At 42.0% G+C, this 20,932-nt stretch overlaps 1 protein-coding gene across 1 annotated transcript in view; it reads left to right on the top strand.

Annotated features, from left to right (window-relative positions):
* The window catches only part of ajap1 (adherens junctions associated protein 1), a 191,445-nt gene extending 177,490 nt beyond the window's left edge, over nt 1-13,955 (top strand). The window contains exon 4 of the mRNA XM_041206958.1: nt 13,883-13,955. Coding sequence (XP_041062892.1) covers nt 13,883-13,955 — 73 coding nt within the window. The remainder of the gene's footprint in view (nt 1-13,882) is intronic.
* Nucleotides 13,956-20,932: the final 6,977 nt, after the last annotated feature.

The following is a 20,932-nucleotide window of genomic DNA, read 5'->3' as shown; positions in this document are numbered from 1 at the left end:
CAAGCCCACCATCCGTGGTTAACTAAAGAAGTTACAGACAGCATCAAACTTAAAGAAAAAGCATGTAATTATGCAAAGACAGGAGGCAGGTCAGAAGATTTGAAAGAATATAAAGAACAGCAATATTGACAATATTCCGGCAATAGCACTGAAGACTTATGCTCCACAACTTGCTGCACCCCTAGCCAAACTGTTCCAGTACAGCTACAACACTGGCATCTACCCGGCAATGTGGAAAATTGCCCAGGTATGTCCTGTACACAAAAAGCAGGATAAATTCAACCCAGCCAATTACCGTCCCATCAGTCTATTCTTGATCATCAGTAATGTAATGGAAGGGGTCATCAACATACTATCAAGTGGCACTTAATTAACAATAACCTTCTCACTGATGCCCAGTTTGGGTTCCGCCAGGGCCACTCAGCTCTTGACCTCACTACTTGGTTCAAACATGGACAAAAGAGCTGAACTCCCAAGGTGAGGTGAGAGTGACTGCCCTTGACATCAAGGCCGCATTTGACCGAGTGTGGCATCAAGGAACCCTAGCAAAACTGGAATCAATGGGAATCAGGGGGAAAATTCTCTGCTGGTTGGAGTCATACCTAGCACAAAAGAAGGTGCTTGTGGTTGTTGGAGGTCAGTCATCTTAGCTCCAGGACATCACTGCAGCAGTTCCTCAGGGTAGTCTTCTTAGCCCAACTATCTTCAGCTGCTTCATCAATGACGTTCCTTCCATCATAAGGTCAGAAATGGGGATGTTCCCTGATGATTGCACAATGTTCAGCACCATTCATGACTCCTCAGATACTGAAGCAATCCTTGTCCAAATGCCTGGACAATATCCAGTCTCGGGCTGACAAGTGGCAAGTAACATTTTCCCCACACAAGTGCCAGACAATGACCATCTCCAGCAAGAGAGAATCTAACCATCATCCCTTGATGTTCAATTGCATTGTCATCAATAAATCTCCCACTATCAATATTCTGTGGGTTACCATTGACCAGAAGCTGAACTGGACTAGCCATATAAATACTGTGGCTACAAGAGCAGGTCAGAGGCTAGGATTCCTAAGGCGAGTCACCTCCTGACTCCCCAGAGCCTGTCCACCATCTCCAAGGTACAAGCCAGGAATGTGATTGAATACTCTCCATTTGTCTGAATGAGTACAGATCACACAACACTCAAGAATCTTGACACCATCCAGGACAAAGCAGCCCGCTTGATTGGCACCACATCCACAAACATTCACTCCCTCCACCACCGATGCACAGTGGCAGCAGTGTGTACCATCTACAAGATGCACTGCAGGAATTACCAAGGCTGCTTAGACAGCACCTTCCAAACCCATGACCACGACCATCGAGAAAGACAAGGATAGCAGATACAAGGGAACACCACCACCTGGAAGTTCCTCTCTAAGTCACTCGTCATCCTGACTTGGAAATATATCGCCGTTCCTTCACTGTCACTTGGTCAAAATCCTGGAACTCCCTCCCTAACAGCACTGTGGGTGTACCCACACCCCATGGACTGCAGCGGTTCAAGAAGGCAGCTCACCACCATCTTCTCAAGAACAACTAGGAATGGGCAATAAATGCTGGCCCAGCCAGCAAAGCCCACATCCCATGAATGAATAATAAGAACAGCGAAGAATGACAAAAAGATTAATAAGGAGGGAGAAATTAGTGTATGAGAGAAAGCTAGCTAGTAATATAAAGACAAATAGCAAGAGTTAGATATTTAACTAAGAGTTAATAAAGTGAGCATTGTTCCTATAGAGAATGTGCCTGGGGAATTGATAATGTAAAGTAGAGAGACGGCAGTTGAACTTAACAGGTATTTTGCATCAGTCTTCACTGCAGAGGACACAAGTAATATCCCAGAAATACCTGTGAATCAAGAAATGGAAGGGATGGAGGAACTCGGAAAAATTACAATCACCAATGAAGTGGCATTGAGCAAATTGTTGGGGCTGTGGGCTGACAAATCCCCAGATCCAGACGGACTTCACCCTAAGGTCTTGAAAGTGGATAGTGAGATAGTTGATGCGTTGGTTTCAATTTTTGAAAATTCCCTAGATTCAGGGATGGTGCCATTAGATTGGAAAAAAGCAATATTCAAGAAGGGCAGAAGACAGAAAGCTACAGGCCAGTTAGCTTAGCATCTGTCAGAGGGAAAATGTTAGAACCTATTAAAGATATTATAGCAGGGCACTTAGGAAAATTTAAGGCAATCAGGCAGATTCAACATGGTTTTGTAAAAGTGAAATCATGCTTAACTAACTTATTGGAGTTATTTGAAGGAGTCTCATGTACTGTGGATAAAGGGGAACCAGTGGATGTACAGTACTTGGATTTCCAGAAGGCATTTAATAAGGTGCAACATCAAAGATTATTGCAGAAAAGAACAGCTCGTGGTGTAACGGGAAACATATTGGCATGGATCGAAGATTGGCTAGCTAACACGAAGCAGAGAGTTGACATAAAAAGGTCTTTTTCTGGTTGGTAGGATGTGATGAGTGGTGTGCCACAGAGATCAATGTTGGGGCCTCAACTTTTTACAATTTATATAAATGACTTGGATGAAGGGACCGAAGGAATGGTTGTTAAATTTGCTAAGATAGGTAGGAAAGTAAATTGTGAAGAGGACATAAGGAGGCTACAAAGTGACATAGATAGGTTAAGTGATTGGACAAAGACCTGGCAAATGGGGTACAATGTGGGAAAATGTGAAATCTTTCATTTTGGCAGAATGAATAAAAAAGAAACTTATAATCTAATTAGTGAGAGATTGCAGAGCTCTGAGATTCAGAAGGATCTGCGTGTCCTAGTCCATGAAGCACAAAAGGCTGGTATGCAGGTACAGCAAGTAATTAGGAAAGCTAATAGAATGTTATCATTTATTGTGAAGGGAATTGATTACAAAGGTAAGGAGGTTTTGCTTCAGTTGTACAGGGCACTAGTGAGACCACATCTGGAGTATTGTGTACAGTATTGGCCTCCTTACTTAAAGAAAGATGTAAATGCATTGGAAGCAGTTCAGAGAAGTTTACTGGACTAATACCAGGAATTTGTGGATTGTCTATGAGGAAAGGTTGGACAGGTTAGGCTTGTATCCATTGGAATTTAGAGGAGTAAGAGGCGACTTAATTGAAACCTTTAAGATCCTGAGTGGCCTTGACAGCGTGAATGTGGAGAGGATGTTTCCTCTTGTGGGAGAATCTAGAACTAGGGGATTTTGTTTAAAAATAAGTGGTTGTTCATTTAAGACAGAGATGAGGAGAATTTTTTTTCTCTGAGGTTTGTGAAACTTTGGAATTCTCTTCCTCAAAAGGCGGTGGAAGCAGGGGCTTGGAATAATTTTAAGGCAGAGCTACATTTGTTATTGATTAATAAGAGGTTGAAGGGTGAAAGGTTATTGGGGATAGGCAGGAATATGGGGTTGAGGTTACATTCAGATCAGCCATGACCTTATTGAATGGCAGAGGGACTGAGTGGCCTACTTCTGCTTCTAATTTGTATGTTCGTATGTAACCAGCCTGCCACCCCCCGCCTGGCATTTCATACTTAGCCTGTTCACCAGGTAGCATCTTGTGAATCAGGTGAAGACTTATCCCCATAAAGGGTTTAGTTACTGAGAAACCACAGAGCCCATTATGGCACAGAGCCTCTACAATTCCAACTAACATCTATTGCATGCAGTAGGCCATTTAGCCCCATAAGCCTGTATCACCTCATATTGGATATACAACATATACTGTACTCAGCTCCTGTAACTGTCTGATGATCAATGAGTGAAACATGTTTGAACAAGATCTGAGATTTATTCAAATCCTTTAACATTTGTGGAAGATGAAAGTGTTTTTTTTTAATCGGCTGCGGTGAAGCCACAATCGTGGACACACCAGGTTTTTGCTCATTCAGTAAGGTGAATCTGATGGGATTGTCGATACAAAAGGACAGGGTTTGCCATCCATGTGAGTCATCTGACAATTTCAGCAAATGTTGTCTTTATTGCTGGCAGATCAGAACCTTTGAAAAATCACATCAATGTGACACCATCTTTCCATCTCCTAGCTCGAGTCTTGTTTCAAAGAGCTTTAAATCATTTTGTAGTCAGAAGATAGCAGCCTTACTATATCAGTTAGACAACAAAATGACTTTGGAAACATTCACTGTTTTCATTGAGGCTGAATTAATATTTTGTTATGCCCAATGGGTTGTTCAAAACAGGCTAATTAACATATTTGATGTGTTTCAATTAAAGCCAAAGTGAGATATCAAAAAAAAAATCCAATAATATCTTTTTTGTTGAAGAATTATTGTCCTTACAGAATAACCTGGAGGCCAGGACAATTTACATTTTTCAATTGCTGACTGCAGACTGACATCAGGTGTGATTTTGAGGACAAAATCTGAACAACCCTGAAGAGGTGGTTTTGGAATCTGTGGGTGGGTGGCAAGGGGTTGTGGAAAGTTTGAATGTTGCATGTTGGTTTGACTCCCTGACATGTTGCCGCCTCAGGTGATCTTCCCAGAGGTGAGTTCCCCATGGCAGCAGCTGCCTGCCTGGTAGCGATGGGTTTCCAATCAAGACACCTAAGAGGGCAATTGGCCTCTATTTCTAGACGCAGTTGGAATCTTGCAAGCGGTGCACGGGCCCCTCACTGTGTTGGTCCCTCGGCAGGTGAGGGGAGACAGCCTCACAGCGGGAGGTCGGAGCCTTTTACTTTTGAGGCTGTTGAATTGCTCACCCAAGGCTGCTGACTGCCATATTACAACCTTTGCATTGAGTGAAGACATCGTGAAGACATCGTGAAGACAAAGGTCTCCGAAGGCCAGTGCAGAGAACCTTGGGTCCACTCCACAGGTGCTAATAGTAGCTGCAGTGCCTCCCGTCACTCCATCATTCCAGCCTCAGGAGTTGGAGAGGGGCCAATATGCCCTGCACTCCTACTTCGGGAACCCAACCGCCATCCTTAATTGGATGCCAAATGCAGAGGCAGCCTTTTAATTGGCCACCTCCTGGATTATTCCCCATGTCAGTACACCTCTGACCCACACAGAAATATTCTAAAGAGAAGATTCCTCTGACTGAACTCACCAGTGCACGGACCCCTCACTGTGTTGGTCCCTCGGCCGGTGAGGGGAGACAGTCTCACAGCGGAAGGTCGGAGCCTTGTTACTCTTGAGGCTGTTGAATTGCTCACCCAAGGTTGCTGACTGCCATATTACAACCTAAACCACTGTCCCCTCCTCTCACTGCATCAGACATCACCAGCCTTCACCCTCAATGTTGACCATTTTTTCTACAGCAGAGCTTCTCAACCAGGGGTCCGCCCACTCCTAAGGGACCATAAGAAGGTTTCAAGGAGCCTGTAATAAGGTGGCGTGGGTGGAGGAAGGAGAGTAAGAACCTTCATTGTCACAGTCCCCAGGCCACTTGCTGGAGCCAGACAGCCTTTATCCCTGAGTTAACTTGGCCTTCTATCCACAATGAGCCATTGTATATGAGCCTCATGATGGGGGCTATCCTACTCTGTACCTCACTCACTCATTATTGGCTAACTGCTGTTTTATGTTTTTGGTTATCAGGTTCTCTTTGACCAGCGAACGCGAGCTGCCCCCTTGATGCTAACACATTAGTTGTTGCTTGAAACAACTTAGGCAGAGAGGAACCGATTAACGGAACAAACACTGGTGGTTTATTGGAACTAAGAACAGCGCGCTAACACAATGTGTGCTTCTTCAATCACCTCCTGCTCTAGGCTTACAGGTACCAAAATAGCCCACACTGTAGAGTGACTTGTCGATATAGTCATATCGTCAATTAACTATGTTCTCTTAAAGATACATAGCACTCCGCTTTACCACATCCCTCCCCCTTTACTTGGAAGTACAACTGGCAAGCTTCACAACATCCCAATTATTTACCTGAATAACTATTTACATGTCAAGTCTCTCAGGAGGCCTCCCTGGAAGTGTTGAGCGTTGTAGCTCAATGACCTTGGCAGGTTTTTCTGAGACCCCCTTCTCAGGAGCCAAATGTCCACCAGGCTCTTCAGTGGACGTGGGCAAGTTTGTGGCTTCAACGCTTTCGGGTCCAACAGGCCCCATTGGTGCTTCCGAATTGTGTGACATTTCTTGCATGTGAGGTGCAGACTCGAACACAAATGAAGACAGCTTTCCTTTTTGTGGGACTGTCTCTCTGCTCCAGAGATGATCCATGTGTCATCTAATTATTTGGCCATTTATCGATATATTATAGGAGAATGGTCCAGTCACAGCACTCACTTTGTCTAATAGCCAATTGGGCCCATCTCCACAGTTCTTCGTGAGAACTGTGTCGCCCATCGAGAAAGTTCTTTCATGATTATGGGCATCATGCCGAGCCTTCTGGGCCTTTTGGCTTCTCTCCACCCTAACCCCTAAATTCAGCCTGATAAGAGTTAGACGGGTGCGGAGACGTCTCTTCATTGGTAATTTAGCGGGGGCAATACTGGTGGTCGTGTGTGGCATTGTCCAGTGCGCGAACAGGAACCGTGACAATCTGATGGAATCCCTGTCCAGCTTTTTCAACCCAGACTTAAAAGTTTGGACTGCCCGCTCAGCCAAAACATTAGAGGTGGCCTGGTAAGGCGAGGTTTTTATATGAGTTATTCCATTGAGGGCTGTAAACCTGTGGAACTCCCCACTGGTAAACGCAGTGTCCTCCCCAAATAATCCCAACAGAGGCTTGTGGTCAGATATAATGTGAAAATGGTAACTGTGGAGGTATTGATGGAATTACCGAACACCAAACAGACAAGCCCTCCTTCTCAATTTGAGAATATCACCATTCTGCAGCACTGAGTGTGCAAGGTGTATAACCAATGGGTCGTTGGGCGCCATCCACCATCTGATGTGAAAGTACAGCCTCTACTCCATAAGGGGATGTGTTGCAAGTTAAAATCAATTCTTCGTTTGGGTCAAAGTTGATAAGCAGGGCTGATGATCTTAACAATTGCATTACCTTCAGAAATGCCTTCTTGTGTGGAGCTTGCCAAATCCATTTATGGTTTTTCTTAAGTAATACATATAACGGAGCCAGTACGATTAATAAATTTGGGAGAAATTGCCCATAGTAATCATGCCTAAGGAGGCCTTTAGTTCTATCGTGTTTCTCGGTGCAGGAGCTTCATGAATAACCTTGACTTTTTCTTCCATGGGATGTAGGCCCTGCGCGTCAACCTTATGGCCCAAGTGATCTACTTCTTTGGCTTGGAAAAGATATTTTTCTCGCTTCAAGTGCACCCCTGCTTGTGAGAAGCATTTCAGCACCTCCTCCAAATTAACTGCTCTTCATCAGTTCATCCAGTGACTAAGACATCATCCAGATAAACAATGACATGGAAGTGTACTTTTGTAACAATTCCTGTAAGTTTCTCATTCTGATTTGAAAAATCTCAGCCCATTGCAATTTAACCTTTTCAATCCAGCTGCGACCAATTAAACGGGGCCCGTACCAGCTATTACTATAAGGGGTAAATTTGCAGACTGATCCCCATGCTGCACCAGGACTTGACATATCCCTTTCACTCTCATTTCTTCGCTCATATATGTTTTTAACGTAGTATCCAATACTTCCAAACTTAAATGATGGACTCCTTTATTCAAGTGTCTGAACCTATGTTGTCCTATGACAGACATTGATGCCCCAATGTTGACCTCCATCTCGATGGGTTGTTCATTGGCTCTAATGACTACCTGGATTGGCTCAGTTCTACCCACTTTTAGATTGTACCATGATTGGATGTCAGATTCTGCTTCCTCTGGTTCTTCAATGCGACAGATTTTGCGGTTTCTACCTTTGTTTTTAAAATGCTGGCTCAGCCTATCTTGACAGTGCCGCATTATGTGACCGTTGTGCTGGCAGAAAAAGCTTTTGATATTTCTGAACTGTCGATCACCTGCAGGCTGCCTGGATGCATTTCTCTCATTAATGGCTTTGTAGCTCTGTTGTCTTTCAATGGTCTGTACCTAGTAGGCATTCCCCATCTTTCTGCGGAGTCCACGTTTTCACGCCTTTTGTTACCTGTCCTCCCCGCCCTTCAAGATGGACGGCACCATTTTGTGTATCTTTTATCGCCTCCGAGTTTCTAACAGCGCTTTCCATGGCTGTTGCCAATTCTAACACTTTACTGAAGTTTAGATTAGTTTCAGAGCAATTGTGTTTGAATAGCATTGCCCCCGATTCCGCATATCAGTCGGTCTCACAACATGTCATTAATCGAAGTTCCAAACTCATAATATTCCATTATTCCCTTAAAGCAGAGGCATAGCCTGGATTGTCTCTCTTGGAAGCCTATTCCTCGAACTGGATTGAAAATGTTGCATCATGACTGAAGGCTTTGGCTTCAGGTGATTTTTTACAATATTAACTAACTTGTCAAAAGTCTTCGTATCGGGGGTGTTAGGTGATGTGAGTCTCCGGATCAGCCCATACATTTTGCTCCCACATGTGGACAAAAGATTTCCCCTCTTAGTGATTGGTCGATACAGTCACGTGGTCAATTAACTACATTCTCTTAAAGATACATAGCACTCCACTTTACCAGACCTTCCCAGTTATTGGGTCAGGGTGGGGAAAGAGCACCGAGGGATATAACTAATAACCAGCACCGATGTCCGTCCTGTTGTGCTGGTGATGGACAGTATTAACCTTAATAAGCTGTCAGTGTATGGAGAGAGATCTTAGGAGTGGGCTACATGCACTGAAACCTTGCGATGGATTTTACAGGGTGCCACGGTCCCGGCCCTCAAGTAAAAGTTGGCAGGGGCGGGCTTGCCTGTGGTCATGACAGCTGCCACACAGCAAGTTAATGCTCAGAGCCCCCATCTCGAGAGGCAGCCCTGCCTGAGAGAGCTGCAGCCAATTGGATTGGCTGTCAGCTCTGTAGTCCCACCAGCGTCAGCCAGGAGTGATGGCCTTGGCTGAGACTATAAGCAGTGCCATTTTTAGCAAGGAGACCAGGTAAGTCTGGGATTGGGGATCTCAGTGAGGGGGGGTGGGGGGTTGGGACCGCATTCAGGATGCTGGAGTGGAGGGTTAATGGGGGATCACCTTGAGCAGTGCCTCCAAAGGGCTCAGGGGACCCACAAAGGAGGCTCTCCTCCACCCCTTGCGGTTGACTGGTATGGTCAGTGGCAGATGACAGCAACAGACTAAGTGCCATGGCTGCTGGCACATGCGTTTTCAGGATATGTGAATGTACGAGTGTATATTATGCAAAAAGGCAGTGTTTGAAAGGAAGGAATATTTTGTACAGAACACTCCCCCAGACTTAACTGCACTTTTAACAATGATGCAGATGGTTTACGTCTTTGATGGTAAACCTTGCTTTCTTCATGATCATATTTGTTTCTGAAATCTAAAGATACCTTGGTTGGTTGATTTTATTCTTTTCACCAGAAATCATTTGCTTGGAGTCAACAAATCACAAATCAAATTGCTGACCAACAGCAATTGATCTGTGGAATTTTTTCAGAGTATAAAGGGCTTTATTTTACGCAGAATGCTGAGGGATTGCAGAACTGGTTGAAATTCAGCAACCCTTCTTGAACTAATGCTTCAATTCCGTGTAAAGGTACCTTAAACCTAGTGCTGAAGCTGGTTTTACAGCTGAGACATTCAGTCAGAGCACCATCTGTCTTCTCAGAGGAGTTCTCCTCAGTGCCCTGCAGCCAATGCTACTCCCTCAGCCATCATCACCAAAATCAGATTATTTGGTCATCATCCCGTTGCTATTTATGCGCAGATGGGCTGTTGCATTCCTCTACATTACAACAATGGTGCACTTAATTGACTGTAAAGTGCTTTGAGAAGTCCTGAGATCATGAGTTGCACTACACAAATATGAGTTTCCTCCCTTTACTTTAAATGTAGTGACGTCACATTGAGGAATCACATTCAAAGTGAGCATGGATCAGTGACAGATCTACAAGTGTGTAGGCCCAGTTTCTGGCTCACTCTCCCTTTGAGTGCTGTTCTTCACTGAGTGTGTTGGGAGTGCTGAAAGCACTGCACCTTGTTTTTTTTTCAAGTTTATCAAATGCATTACCCTGATTAACAGTGGGATATTAAACACATAATGCAATCTCAAGCAGCTAGAGATATGCTGACAAGCCTGGGCGAATCCATTAATATTCCAGTTTGGCTGATGCTCCTGCATTGCTGGGTTACCTCAGGACTCAGAGGGAGTCTGAAAGTGAACGATATTGAACTAAATTGAGACAGTCTGAATACAATAGACTTTTCAGTTATACCTTATATTTTACAGTATACTTCAATCCCATTATTGATTCAGGGCATTTTAGGATGGCATGAAATAGACATGCTGAGAAAAATTATATTCATCTTAACTTCCCATCTAGAAAATACCTAAAGAGCTTCTGTTATTCTCTAGATATTTTTCATGAGTTTAACACTAATATGACTCCCTATAGATTAGCACTTGCTCTTTATGATCAAAATAGATCCAAATCCATCTATAACTACTTTTTGCCTATGTCCTGCCAGCCAGTTCTCAATCCAGCTCAACATAACACCACAAATGAGGCTTGAACCTTATAGATAATCATCTTGTATGGTATATTATCAAAATGTGTTTTGGGGAATTACGTAGCCTGGATGAGTGCAGCTGCAACAACACTCAAGAAGCTCAACACCATCCAGGACAAAGCAGCCTGCTTGCTTGGCACCCCATCCATCACATTCAACATTCACTCCCTCCACCACCGAAACACAGTGCCAGCAGTGTGTACCATCTACAAAATGCACTGCAACAATTCACAAAGACAGCACCTTCTAAACTCACGACCTCTACCTCCTAGAAAGACATGAGCAGCAGACACATGGGAACGCCACCACCTGCAAGTTCCCTTCCAAGTCACCTACCATCCTGACTTGGAACTAGATAGCCATTCCTTTACTGTCGCTGGGTCAGTACCCAGGAACTGCTGTCTTAACAGCACTGTGGATGTACTTACAACACAGGGACTGCAGTGGTTCAAGAAGGCAGCTCACCGCCATCTTTTCAATAAATACTGGATTAGCCAGTGATGCCCGCATCCCATGAACGATTAATTTTTAAAAAATTACTTAGCTTCCCTCATCCACCATCTTCTTTATTCCTTCAAAAAATACAATTAGTTTTTTAAGCTCCTTTTATGAAGCTATGTTTGGTATCCCTAACGTGTCCTTCCCTATCTAACCAATCATATGTCACATCCCTAAAGATTCACTCAAGCAACTTTCCAGTTATTGATGTCAAACTAATGGGTGTAATAATTACCCAGGTCCATCTTGTTGCTTTATTTTAATGGTAGAGACTACATTGACCTCCATTCAGTCTACATGAACCATTCCAGACTGCAGTTAACTGTTAAAAATACAGGCTAGGTGCTTGCACAGCATTTGCCCTTTCTTCCTAAGGACCGTTGGGTGCATTATCATCCAGGCCAGCTGACCCGTCTATTTTCAAGTTCTTAAATAAACTAAAATAACATGTTCATCTGTTTTAATATTACTAATTTTCTGAATAAAATCATTCAATTCTAATAGCTGAGCGTCTTCTTCAAGGGTGAATACCGATGGAAAGTATTCATTTAATATTTCCTTCATACCCAGTGATGCATCTATAGCCTGTCCTTTAGCATTTTCAATGGTCCAATAATACAGTCCTTGAGAGCTCTCTAACCCTGCACATTACTGGGAAAGGTTATCCCACTATACTTTCACAATTGTCTATGGTCTTCTTATCCATTAGTCTTTTAGCTGATCTTTGGTTTATTTAGCTCTTCTTTATACTCAACTATGTTTAGTCAAGTATTATATGTATTTAATATGTAACAACATTTCTGTTTACATCTTCATTGTTTTTGTACTTGTACTTGCACATTTTTTATTTTGTTTGGAAAAACTTTCTGTTTATATTCTACCTCATTCTCACTGCCACCCAGTTGGGTTAGCCACCTTGCCCCAGAGGATGCCACCCTTGCAAAATATTGTCAACTGCAACTAGCCTCCTCGGGAGAACTTCAAGATAAGGTGGAAAATATAAAATAATTTACCTGAGAGAAGGAAGAAAAGCCCTTTCATAGTTTAAGAAGTCTGGCAACATGTTACATTTTCTAATTTACTAAACTCAGATCTATTTTTATCATGCTTTTGAGTTGCTGCATTCGTACATCTTTGAATCCAAGAAGAAAATGGTCATGTTACTAACCAAAAATAGTTTAAAAAATCCCTTTCCAGGCTTTCCAAAGTTTATTCTTAGAATATTTGAGCTATACAGACCAGAAAGCTCCCAGTCTCACTCAGTGCTGACTAGATTAGCTCAACCAAGACAGGCTGTTCAGGTATTACAGGTGACCCTGACTGCCTTGGTTTAAGGAGGGAAACATGGGTCTGGGTTCCCTCTTCTAATCATTATTTGGTGGTCCTTATTAGATAGTTAATGGTAAAATCAATAGCTAAGGGATAAGATCGTCAATGAATAATGTAACTGTTTTGACAGAATTGGGATCAGTTGTGAAATAGTCTGCTGACTGGCACTGTCATGACTAACATATGAATAAGGGTCACTTGGGGAAAGATATTGGAGGGCAACCAATGTCCATGAGTCAATGCCTTCAGGATAGGGGAACAAAAGGTTGAAAACGGATGAAAGAAAAAGTCTGGAACCAAATGAGTGTAACTGGTGGTCTATGTAAGTAATTGAGATAAAACAGCAATAATAGATATGTTCCTGGGTCTTACCCTAGAAACACTCAGTGTTTGAGGAGTGACCCTTGACATTCCTTTCAGGCCATATTTCAGAATTGTAGTCATCGGTGACAATTACTGATGTCAACATCCCACTTCAAAAACCGTTCTTAACATCAATTTCCTTTTGTGATCAGTTGATGATTATTATAACTAGAATGGTATGAAACCTCGCAAGCCTGCACTTTTAATGAGGATTATCTACAGTTTTTGTTATTCACAGTTAAAACATTTGTGTGAAATTGATAATTTTACTCAGCCTACTAAGAGAGGTATTTCTTTTTCATAAGGGGAGAGGCTGAAGGCCAGGTCATTCTAGCACATAGTGCTGTATATTTCACAGTGTCAGTAAATGCTGGAGATGGGCCTGTCTACCTGGTTTCTCATGCAGCTAGGGAATGGCCAGTGTTGCAGGTGGTGGTGAAGGGAAGTCAAGCCATTAGCATGCAACTAACTCAACTGAGCCAAAGAAGAGGCCCACAATCTCCTGGGTGGGAAATGGTACACTTTTCTGGGATGAACCTAAGGAATAATTTGAATGGGAAAGGTGTAATGTGCATCAATTTTTAAATAACTGCAGAACAATGTAAAAAATCATTTGTAGGAGTTTTGTCTTTAATCTACAAAGATTCAAAAAAATGTCCTAAGATGGAAGCATTGTCACTCCTTAATTGTGTGTGACTCAACATTTTAAGGGGAAATGGGCCCAGTTTAGTTGAATAATTGATGTTTTATATATGTTGTTATTAAGGGTGTCTGCCTGCTAATTTTTAATAAATTCCATGAAACTTTGATTTCATGAAAAAGGAATTTAAAATGTTTTTGTTAAATTTTCAACAAAACTGAAGTTATTAATGTGCCCAGTTTTGGGGACCTTGATCAAAGCAGCACTTAGCTTAAAATATCTGAAGAGTCGTTTTTTTCATTAAAGGTTAGAGGTCGATGCTCTAATAACTTGACAAAGTGCCACTTTACACACTTTTTTTTTTCAAGCTTAGCTTGTAGCAGGCCTAACTAGGCCTGCTTGATATGTATTACGTGCCAGCACGTGCAAGCCCATTTCTCTGCTCACTGCAGAACACCCCCATCTGAACGGCAGCTAATCCCAGTGCCCTTCGTATCGGAAAAATGGTTTGAAATCTCCTGCTGACTGGCCGAAGGCTCTTACTCCAGGGGCGGGCAGACTTCACCTTTCTAATTCTTGGTAAGTATGACTCTCCAGTTTAGACCGTCTGCTCCTTTCACAGTTGATTGTTGATATTGTCCAAGGAAGCAAGGCCAGATATTAAAGAAAAATAAACCCAATGTAACTTTTTTTTCTGGGATCAATTCCATTCAGTGCATCCTAATGGCATTGTTGGCATTTCCGTGGGTGTCTTTGCACATCGGTCAATGTGTGAGGAAATAGTCAATGCTGTGTCCAGCGGCATCTTTACTCCAGAAAGGCAACAAAGCCATTTTGTGAATGTGCTATCATCCCAATTATGTCATTTGGGATCTATTTTGAAAATTTCCAAATTTATAGTGTTTGGATTATTTGGTTTTCAGATAACACGTGTAAGGTTAGCATAGTTCCAGTTGCCATGTATACTTCAAAGGTCTATCAGATAGTTCAACAATTTTAAATCCCAGTTAATTAAGAAATTTCACAAAAAACGCTAAAATGTTGAACCCAAATGTGTGACCTGGAAGCAAAGCCCACTATCCACATCAAGTACCATCCAACAATGCTTGTGGAGACAATGGAACTTTGCACACTTGGTAGTGCAGGCTTTCTTTTACATTCATGAGAAAGACCTTCCGAACACACTTACACGAAAAACGTTTGTGAGTTGTAGGTCCTTCACACTCATGAAGAGATGATGTGTCTGCATGGCCACAGGTGTGATATCACAATTTAAGAGGAGCGTTACATAATTGGGTAAAACCTGCCTTAAATATAAGCCTCTGCTTTGCATAGTGGTAATTTGAAGATTGACATAACCCCAAGGAAAACCTGCTTGAAGTAGTGCGATGTTCAAATGGTCACCCGCTGAATATTCATGTTTTTCAGGAGAAAATAATGGTCCAATAGAGCCTCATGCTAATTATCATGGGAAAAATCACTTATTCATTTTATTTCCATTTTTCTCCTTTACACCCTTTAGAAATATTTCTCAGTGATGTTATGGATGAACATCTGCATCAGGGAATGAAAATGATGGGGCTCAGGGAAAGACATTTGAACATTCATTATAGAATGACCATTCGACTTGGCACTAAACATCACAAAAATGTGATTCAGAAAAGCTGACTTTGTTTGTATCTGCAATTAATATTTGTGAATTACCTTAATTGATTTAATACTGAACCTTTTCAGTTTTCCAGCAGATTGGTCAATTGAATATTTTGTTAGCCATGTTTACAATGGGGATGAAGTGAAGTGGACCCAGTCTAACTTCCATCAAGAGAAAGGACCCTCATTTTCATTAGCTTACCCAGGATGCATTTGTTAACTTCAAAACATTCTTGACCTAAGGTGGCTCAAAATGCCTTGGCTGAATTTCAGAAGGTTTATTAAAGATAGCAGCCAAGCATTACCTACAATGGATGCTATATGTGACTAAACACTTAACGATGAAAGCTAAGTTTGCTGTTCTTCCAAAAAAATTTTTTTGGTTGCATTTGTTTCTGAAAAAACTGATATTTTTAGAAAAATTCTGTGTGTTAAAATAAATCACAGGATGTAAATACCTATTCGTAGCTTAACAATTCTTGACATAGGTCAATGAAACATTGGGAAGAGTTCAGAATTATTCCTTGATATTAAGAATTTACCCGTGGTTTAGTTTTATATTTGTGACTTTGTATAGAACAATTCTATTAATTCTGTATACCTTTTTTTAAAATTTAAGTTTAAATGCTGCAAGGGCATTTCTGTAAGGCTGGGAATGTACTGTGTTTCACAAAAAAATGGTCTTTTCAAAAAAAGCTTTTCTGTTGATTCAGCATTGATTTATATTTAAAACTCATTACCTTTAAAAATGTTACACACTTGTATTCATCTTACAATGATAGGCTTGTTCAGTTTGAGAATTTCATGCTCCCCTTACTAGGATTTACCTATCAACTTGCGTTAATAGAGAATCTTTAATGTAAGTAAAACTTATTAAGGAGCTTCACAGAGGCTTAAGGGGAAAAAAGAACATTAAGCCAGGAAAGAAAACGTTAGGAGAGATGACCAAATGTTTGGTCAAAGAGGTGGTGTAATAAACTTGGAGAGTGCAGGGTGGATTTTTTGTAAGAAACAGTAAACTTAATTAACAGAGTTCAGAGGAGACAACATGCTTGTTCCAAGACCAAGGCTAAAAAGCTCCGCCCCTAAGATTCCCCATGCTTAGGGCTGATTGGTCTATCCAGTCACATGATCCCCATAACATTAAGAAATGGTTTAACTTACAATCATTGCCTTCTTCCCCGTTTACTTTTGTTTTACCCTCTTATTTACTAAACATCTGAACCCATATTATATGCAATTATATACAGTTCATGCCATTACAAATTTTAGTCTTTGAGGAGGTTTTCAGATTTGGGTAGAGCGACGCAACTCTACAACTGGAGATTCTTCCATTGGGTCGACTTGCACAGGAACTGCAGCTTCAGGGACATCCCTACACAATGGCAGTTCAGAATTATTTACTTCAGCAGCGACACCCAGCATGTCTATTCTTTGTGAACCCGGTACCTCAGGTGTCAAAGTTTCGACTTTGATTTCAGGTGGATTAACTGATTGCTGGAGGGTTTTTCGACTTTTAAGACGATCTACATGTTTCTTAACAATCCTGTTTTTCACTTCTATCTGATATTGTCCTGTTTCAGAGACAATTGTACCAGGGACTCACCTCGGTCCAGTTACAAAATTTCGTTCCAAAAAACTCTCTCTCCCACAGTAAACTTTCAACCTTTACTGTGAATGTCATGATTTACTTTCTGACTCCCCTGGTTTCTCTCCACCTACTTCTCTAAATTAGGGAATACTAGACTCAATCTTGTATGAAGTCGGCGCTTCATCAACAATTCTGAAGGTGTTAAACCAGTGATTGCATTAGAGCTGTGTGATAGCTGGACAGGAATCTTGAAATGTGCATTTCTAATGTTCCCCCCTGATGGTTTCTTCATGCCTGTTTTAAAGGTTTGTACCATTATTTCCACCAAGCCAGCAAAAGAGGGATGAAACAGTGCTGTTCTGACATGTTTAATTCCACTTAGGTTCACGAGTCTTTGGAATTCAGTGCTAGTGAAAGCAGTACCATTGTCTGACCTAATAACTTCAGGTAGACCATGAACACTGAAGCTCTGGCGCAGTTTTTCAATTGCAGATGATGTAGGTGATCTCACTTCAAACACGTCCATCCACTTGGGAATGTGTATCAATAATCACCAGAAATATGCTACCTAGAAATGGACCTACATAGTCTATATGCTGTATAACCAGGGCTAACCAGGCCACTCCCACAGATGTGGTGGAGCTGAAATGGGCAACTTCTGCTGTTGCTCACTCAGGAGACAGTGTTTCACAATTTTTATTTTTATATCACTCTCTATACCTGGCCACCAGATATAATTTTGTGCGAGCATCTTCACTTTCAAAATACCAGGATGTGCACTATGAAGTCCTTCTAATAATGGTTCTTTTCCTTGCACAGGGATAACAGCTCTTGCTCCCCATAACAAGATAACATCTTGACAACTCAGTTTGAATCTATGTACAAAGAATGGTTTTATTTCCCCAGGGACTTGTGCATTTGCCCTTCCTTGTAATATTTGTTCATAGACTCTTGCTAAAATTGGATCTCATTTCATCCAATTCTTTATCTGTCTCGCGCAGACTGGTGAGAATTCCCGGAAATTTAATGCCAGTACTACCTCTTGAGGTACTGCTACATGTGTAATACGATATGGCAAAGGGAGCTGACTGAGGGTGTCTGCATTTGCTATATGCACACCTGGACGGTGCATAAATATGTACTCGTTTGCTGACAAAATTAAAGCCCATTTTTGAATTCTCGCAGAGGTCATCGGTGGGATTGTTTTATCTTCACCACACAATCCTAACAGTGGTTTGTGATCTGACATTATGGTGCAGTGTCGATTGTGTAAACATTGATGGAACTTTTATACTCCAAATATGATGGATAAGCCCATTTTTTTCAATTTGCGAATATCCTTTCTCGGCCGCAGAAAGGGTTCTGGAAACATCTAGGATCTGCTTTTCAGATTTCATTTCTGTTTTTCCTTCTTTTGTTTGCCACAGGGTTTTGAATCATCCTTCATTTAGATTTCGCAGTCGGCCAAATTTCTCTCTGGTGAAATCTTAACTTGGTTCATTTCGGGGGTTGAGTTACTCATTTGCATCTTGGAAAGTTCCATGACTTTTCCTTCTCATGCCTCTTTTGCCACGATCAACTGACTCTTCATTTCTTCTGTATATCTTTTGTATCTTTTGGCTCCCTCTTGGAGCACCAAACACAGTTGAGTTTTTTCTACCAACTGTTTCTTCAGTTGGTTCAGTGTGGTGCTGCATTTGTTTAGCCTCTGTTCATGATTTTCCAGTGGAACTAACTCTGACCTGAGGGATCCTTGCTTCCTGTGAAGGTCCTTTGTTTCTCTTAGCACATTCCAAAAGACACCATCTTATTCCCTTGTCAACTCAGGATTTCCTCTTGTCCTGTCCTGAAAAATTTCTGACCTGTTTAATTTGATTTCCTTCGACCAATCATGGCCCAGAAAGCTAGGTCCCTCTCCAGTCACAACAATTATTGGCAGCTGAGCCACCTGTTGTCTGTATGATACAGGTACAGAGGTGATGCCTTTCACCTGTATTACTTCTCCTGTATATGATTTTTTAACTGAGCGGCAGTTTTCTCCAAACTCAATGGCTGGGTACCTTCTCTGAGGTATTTAAAGGTGTGTTCCCCCACCACTGTGGTTGATGCTCCTGTGTCCACCTCCATGAGCAGAGGCTTCCCATTTACTTGAAATGTAACAGTTATTGGTTCAGTTTTTCTGGCCTTCAGATTGTGTAGGGAATAAACATCAACCTCAGCAACTTCAGGCTCATCTGTACTGTGTACTTCATTTAACTTGACCTACTGTCTGAATCGCTGCCTTGCTCTGTTCCCGCCCCGTTTAACAACATGCCCTTTTTTGTGGCAGTGGTGGCATTCTGTCTCTTTAGTCTACAAACTTCAGATGCATTATTTCCCCCACAACGGTAATATTTTAACTTCTGGATTACTGGTGAGCTTCTTCCAGTATTTGTTTGCACTTTTCTAGCAGTAGGGACCGTGTCCCGCTTCACGGTAGCCTCCCTGATCTTCGTGCCACACTCGGTGGCAGGTTCCCACCCTAGCTGCAGAACGGCACCATATTGCACACTCTGCAAAGCCTGCAAGGCCCTCTCACTCTCTCCACTGCTAGCGCTATCTCCATGGCGCTCTTCAGGTCTATCACAACTTCTGCAAGTAAACAGCGCTGGATGACGTCATTGTTTATGCCGCAAACTAAATGATCTCAACATGTCGTTTAAAGTATTACCCAAGCCACAGTGCTCCATTGACTGTTTTAACTTCACGGTGTACATTGCGACCGGCTCACTGGGAGCCCTTATTCAAGAGTTAAACTTGAATCTTTGTATGATCACTGAGGGTTTAGGCTGAAAATGTCCTTTCATGAGGTCGACTAGCTTGCTGAAGGATCTGGAATTTGGCACGGTTGGAGCTGTCAAGCTATGGGTTGGATTATAGGTTTTACTCTCACAGAAACTCAGGAGAATTGCCTTCCGTTTCTCCTCCATTGTTATTTTGTTGGCTACAAAGCAGAAACCTAATGTATTGACTCCAGTCCTTGATGGATGAGTCATATGGTTCAATTCTACCAATGAGAGGCATAGCTGGTGAGTATCCTTCTTTTCCTCCCTTAAAATATCAGAATACTCACAGTTGCAAGGCAAGGTGCTGCGTGAGTGCTTTTTTTATCCTCATCGCCAGTTGTAATAAGCTTGGAGAGTGCAGGGCGGGTTTCTTGTAAGAAACAGTGAACTTCATTAACAAAGTCCAGAGGAGACTACATGCTTGTTCCAAGACCAAGGTGAAAAAATTCCGCCCTTAACATTCCCCATGCTTAGGGCTGATTGGTCTATCCAGTCACCTGATTCCCATAATAGTAAGAAATGCTTTAACTTACAATCATTACAGGGGATCTAAAGATGTTCTTAAGAAGAGCAAACCAGAGACTTGAAGGAGTTTAGGGAGGTCAGGCCTAGATGCTGCGTAATGATGGGGTGAAAAGGGAAGGGTATGCACTCATGGTCAAAGACAGGGAAATTGGAAGGTTTGAAAGGCTGAAGGATATTACAGAGATAATGAAGGGTGAAGATTGGAAGAATGTAAACACAAGGATGCGAATTTTAACTTGAGGCTTTGGGGAGCTTGAATCCAGTATAAGCTGGTGAGGCTTGATATGGAATAGAATAGGGGCAGTAGAGTTTTGGGAAGAGCTGAACTTCCTAGCCATTGGAGGGTGGTAGGCCTCCCAGAAGAACATTGGAAGTGACAGAGGATTTCAGTAGCAGCTGGACCCAGTAGGAGAGATTAACTTTGAAGGAATGAATGATTCCTTCCTAACAGCATATTGAGCTGAATCAGGTTGTTTTGTTGTGATCTTACAGCTTTCTTTCTCATTCCTTTTCACTCCCTCCATACCCTCCCCTCCCATGTTTATTTCCTCTGTGGAATTGTGGACTGCTCTGACCCAAGGAAATCTAGTGACACAAGCCCATGATGCTCCTTTTGATTAATTTGAAGTGGGTTTGAACGTGAAGTGACCCTGCTCGTCAACGCAGATAGTTTTCCTTCTTCCCCCAAGTAATGCAGCTAAAACCTGCAGCACAAGAAGCACAACAGTGAAAGGGCAGCAAATATGATTAGCACTGAGATTTGAATTAAGGCTTCATACTTGAGAGTGTTAATTCTGTAGAAAAGAACAATTCTCACTATTTTCAAAGCAATTCCCTGCACTGTACACCTTTCTATCTTACTTTTTCCCCAGGGTTTCAAGATCATCTCATATCCCTCTGTCTTTATTGTT

Source organism: Carcharodon carcharias, chromosome 15 (genome assembly GCF_017639515.1).
Source record: "Carcharodon carcharias isolate sCarCar2 chromosome 15, sCarCar2.pri, whole genome shotgun sequence".
NCBI lineage: Eukaryota > Metazoa > Chordata > Chondrichthyes > Lamniformes > Lamnidae > Carcharodon > Carcharodon carcharias.
This window is presented reverse-complemented; position numbering and strand designations above follow the sequence as displayed.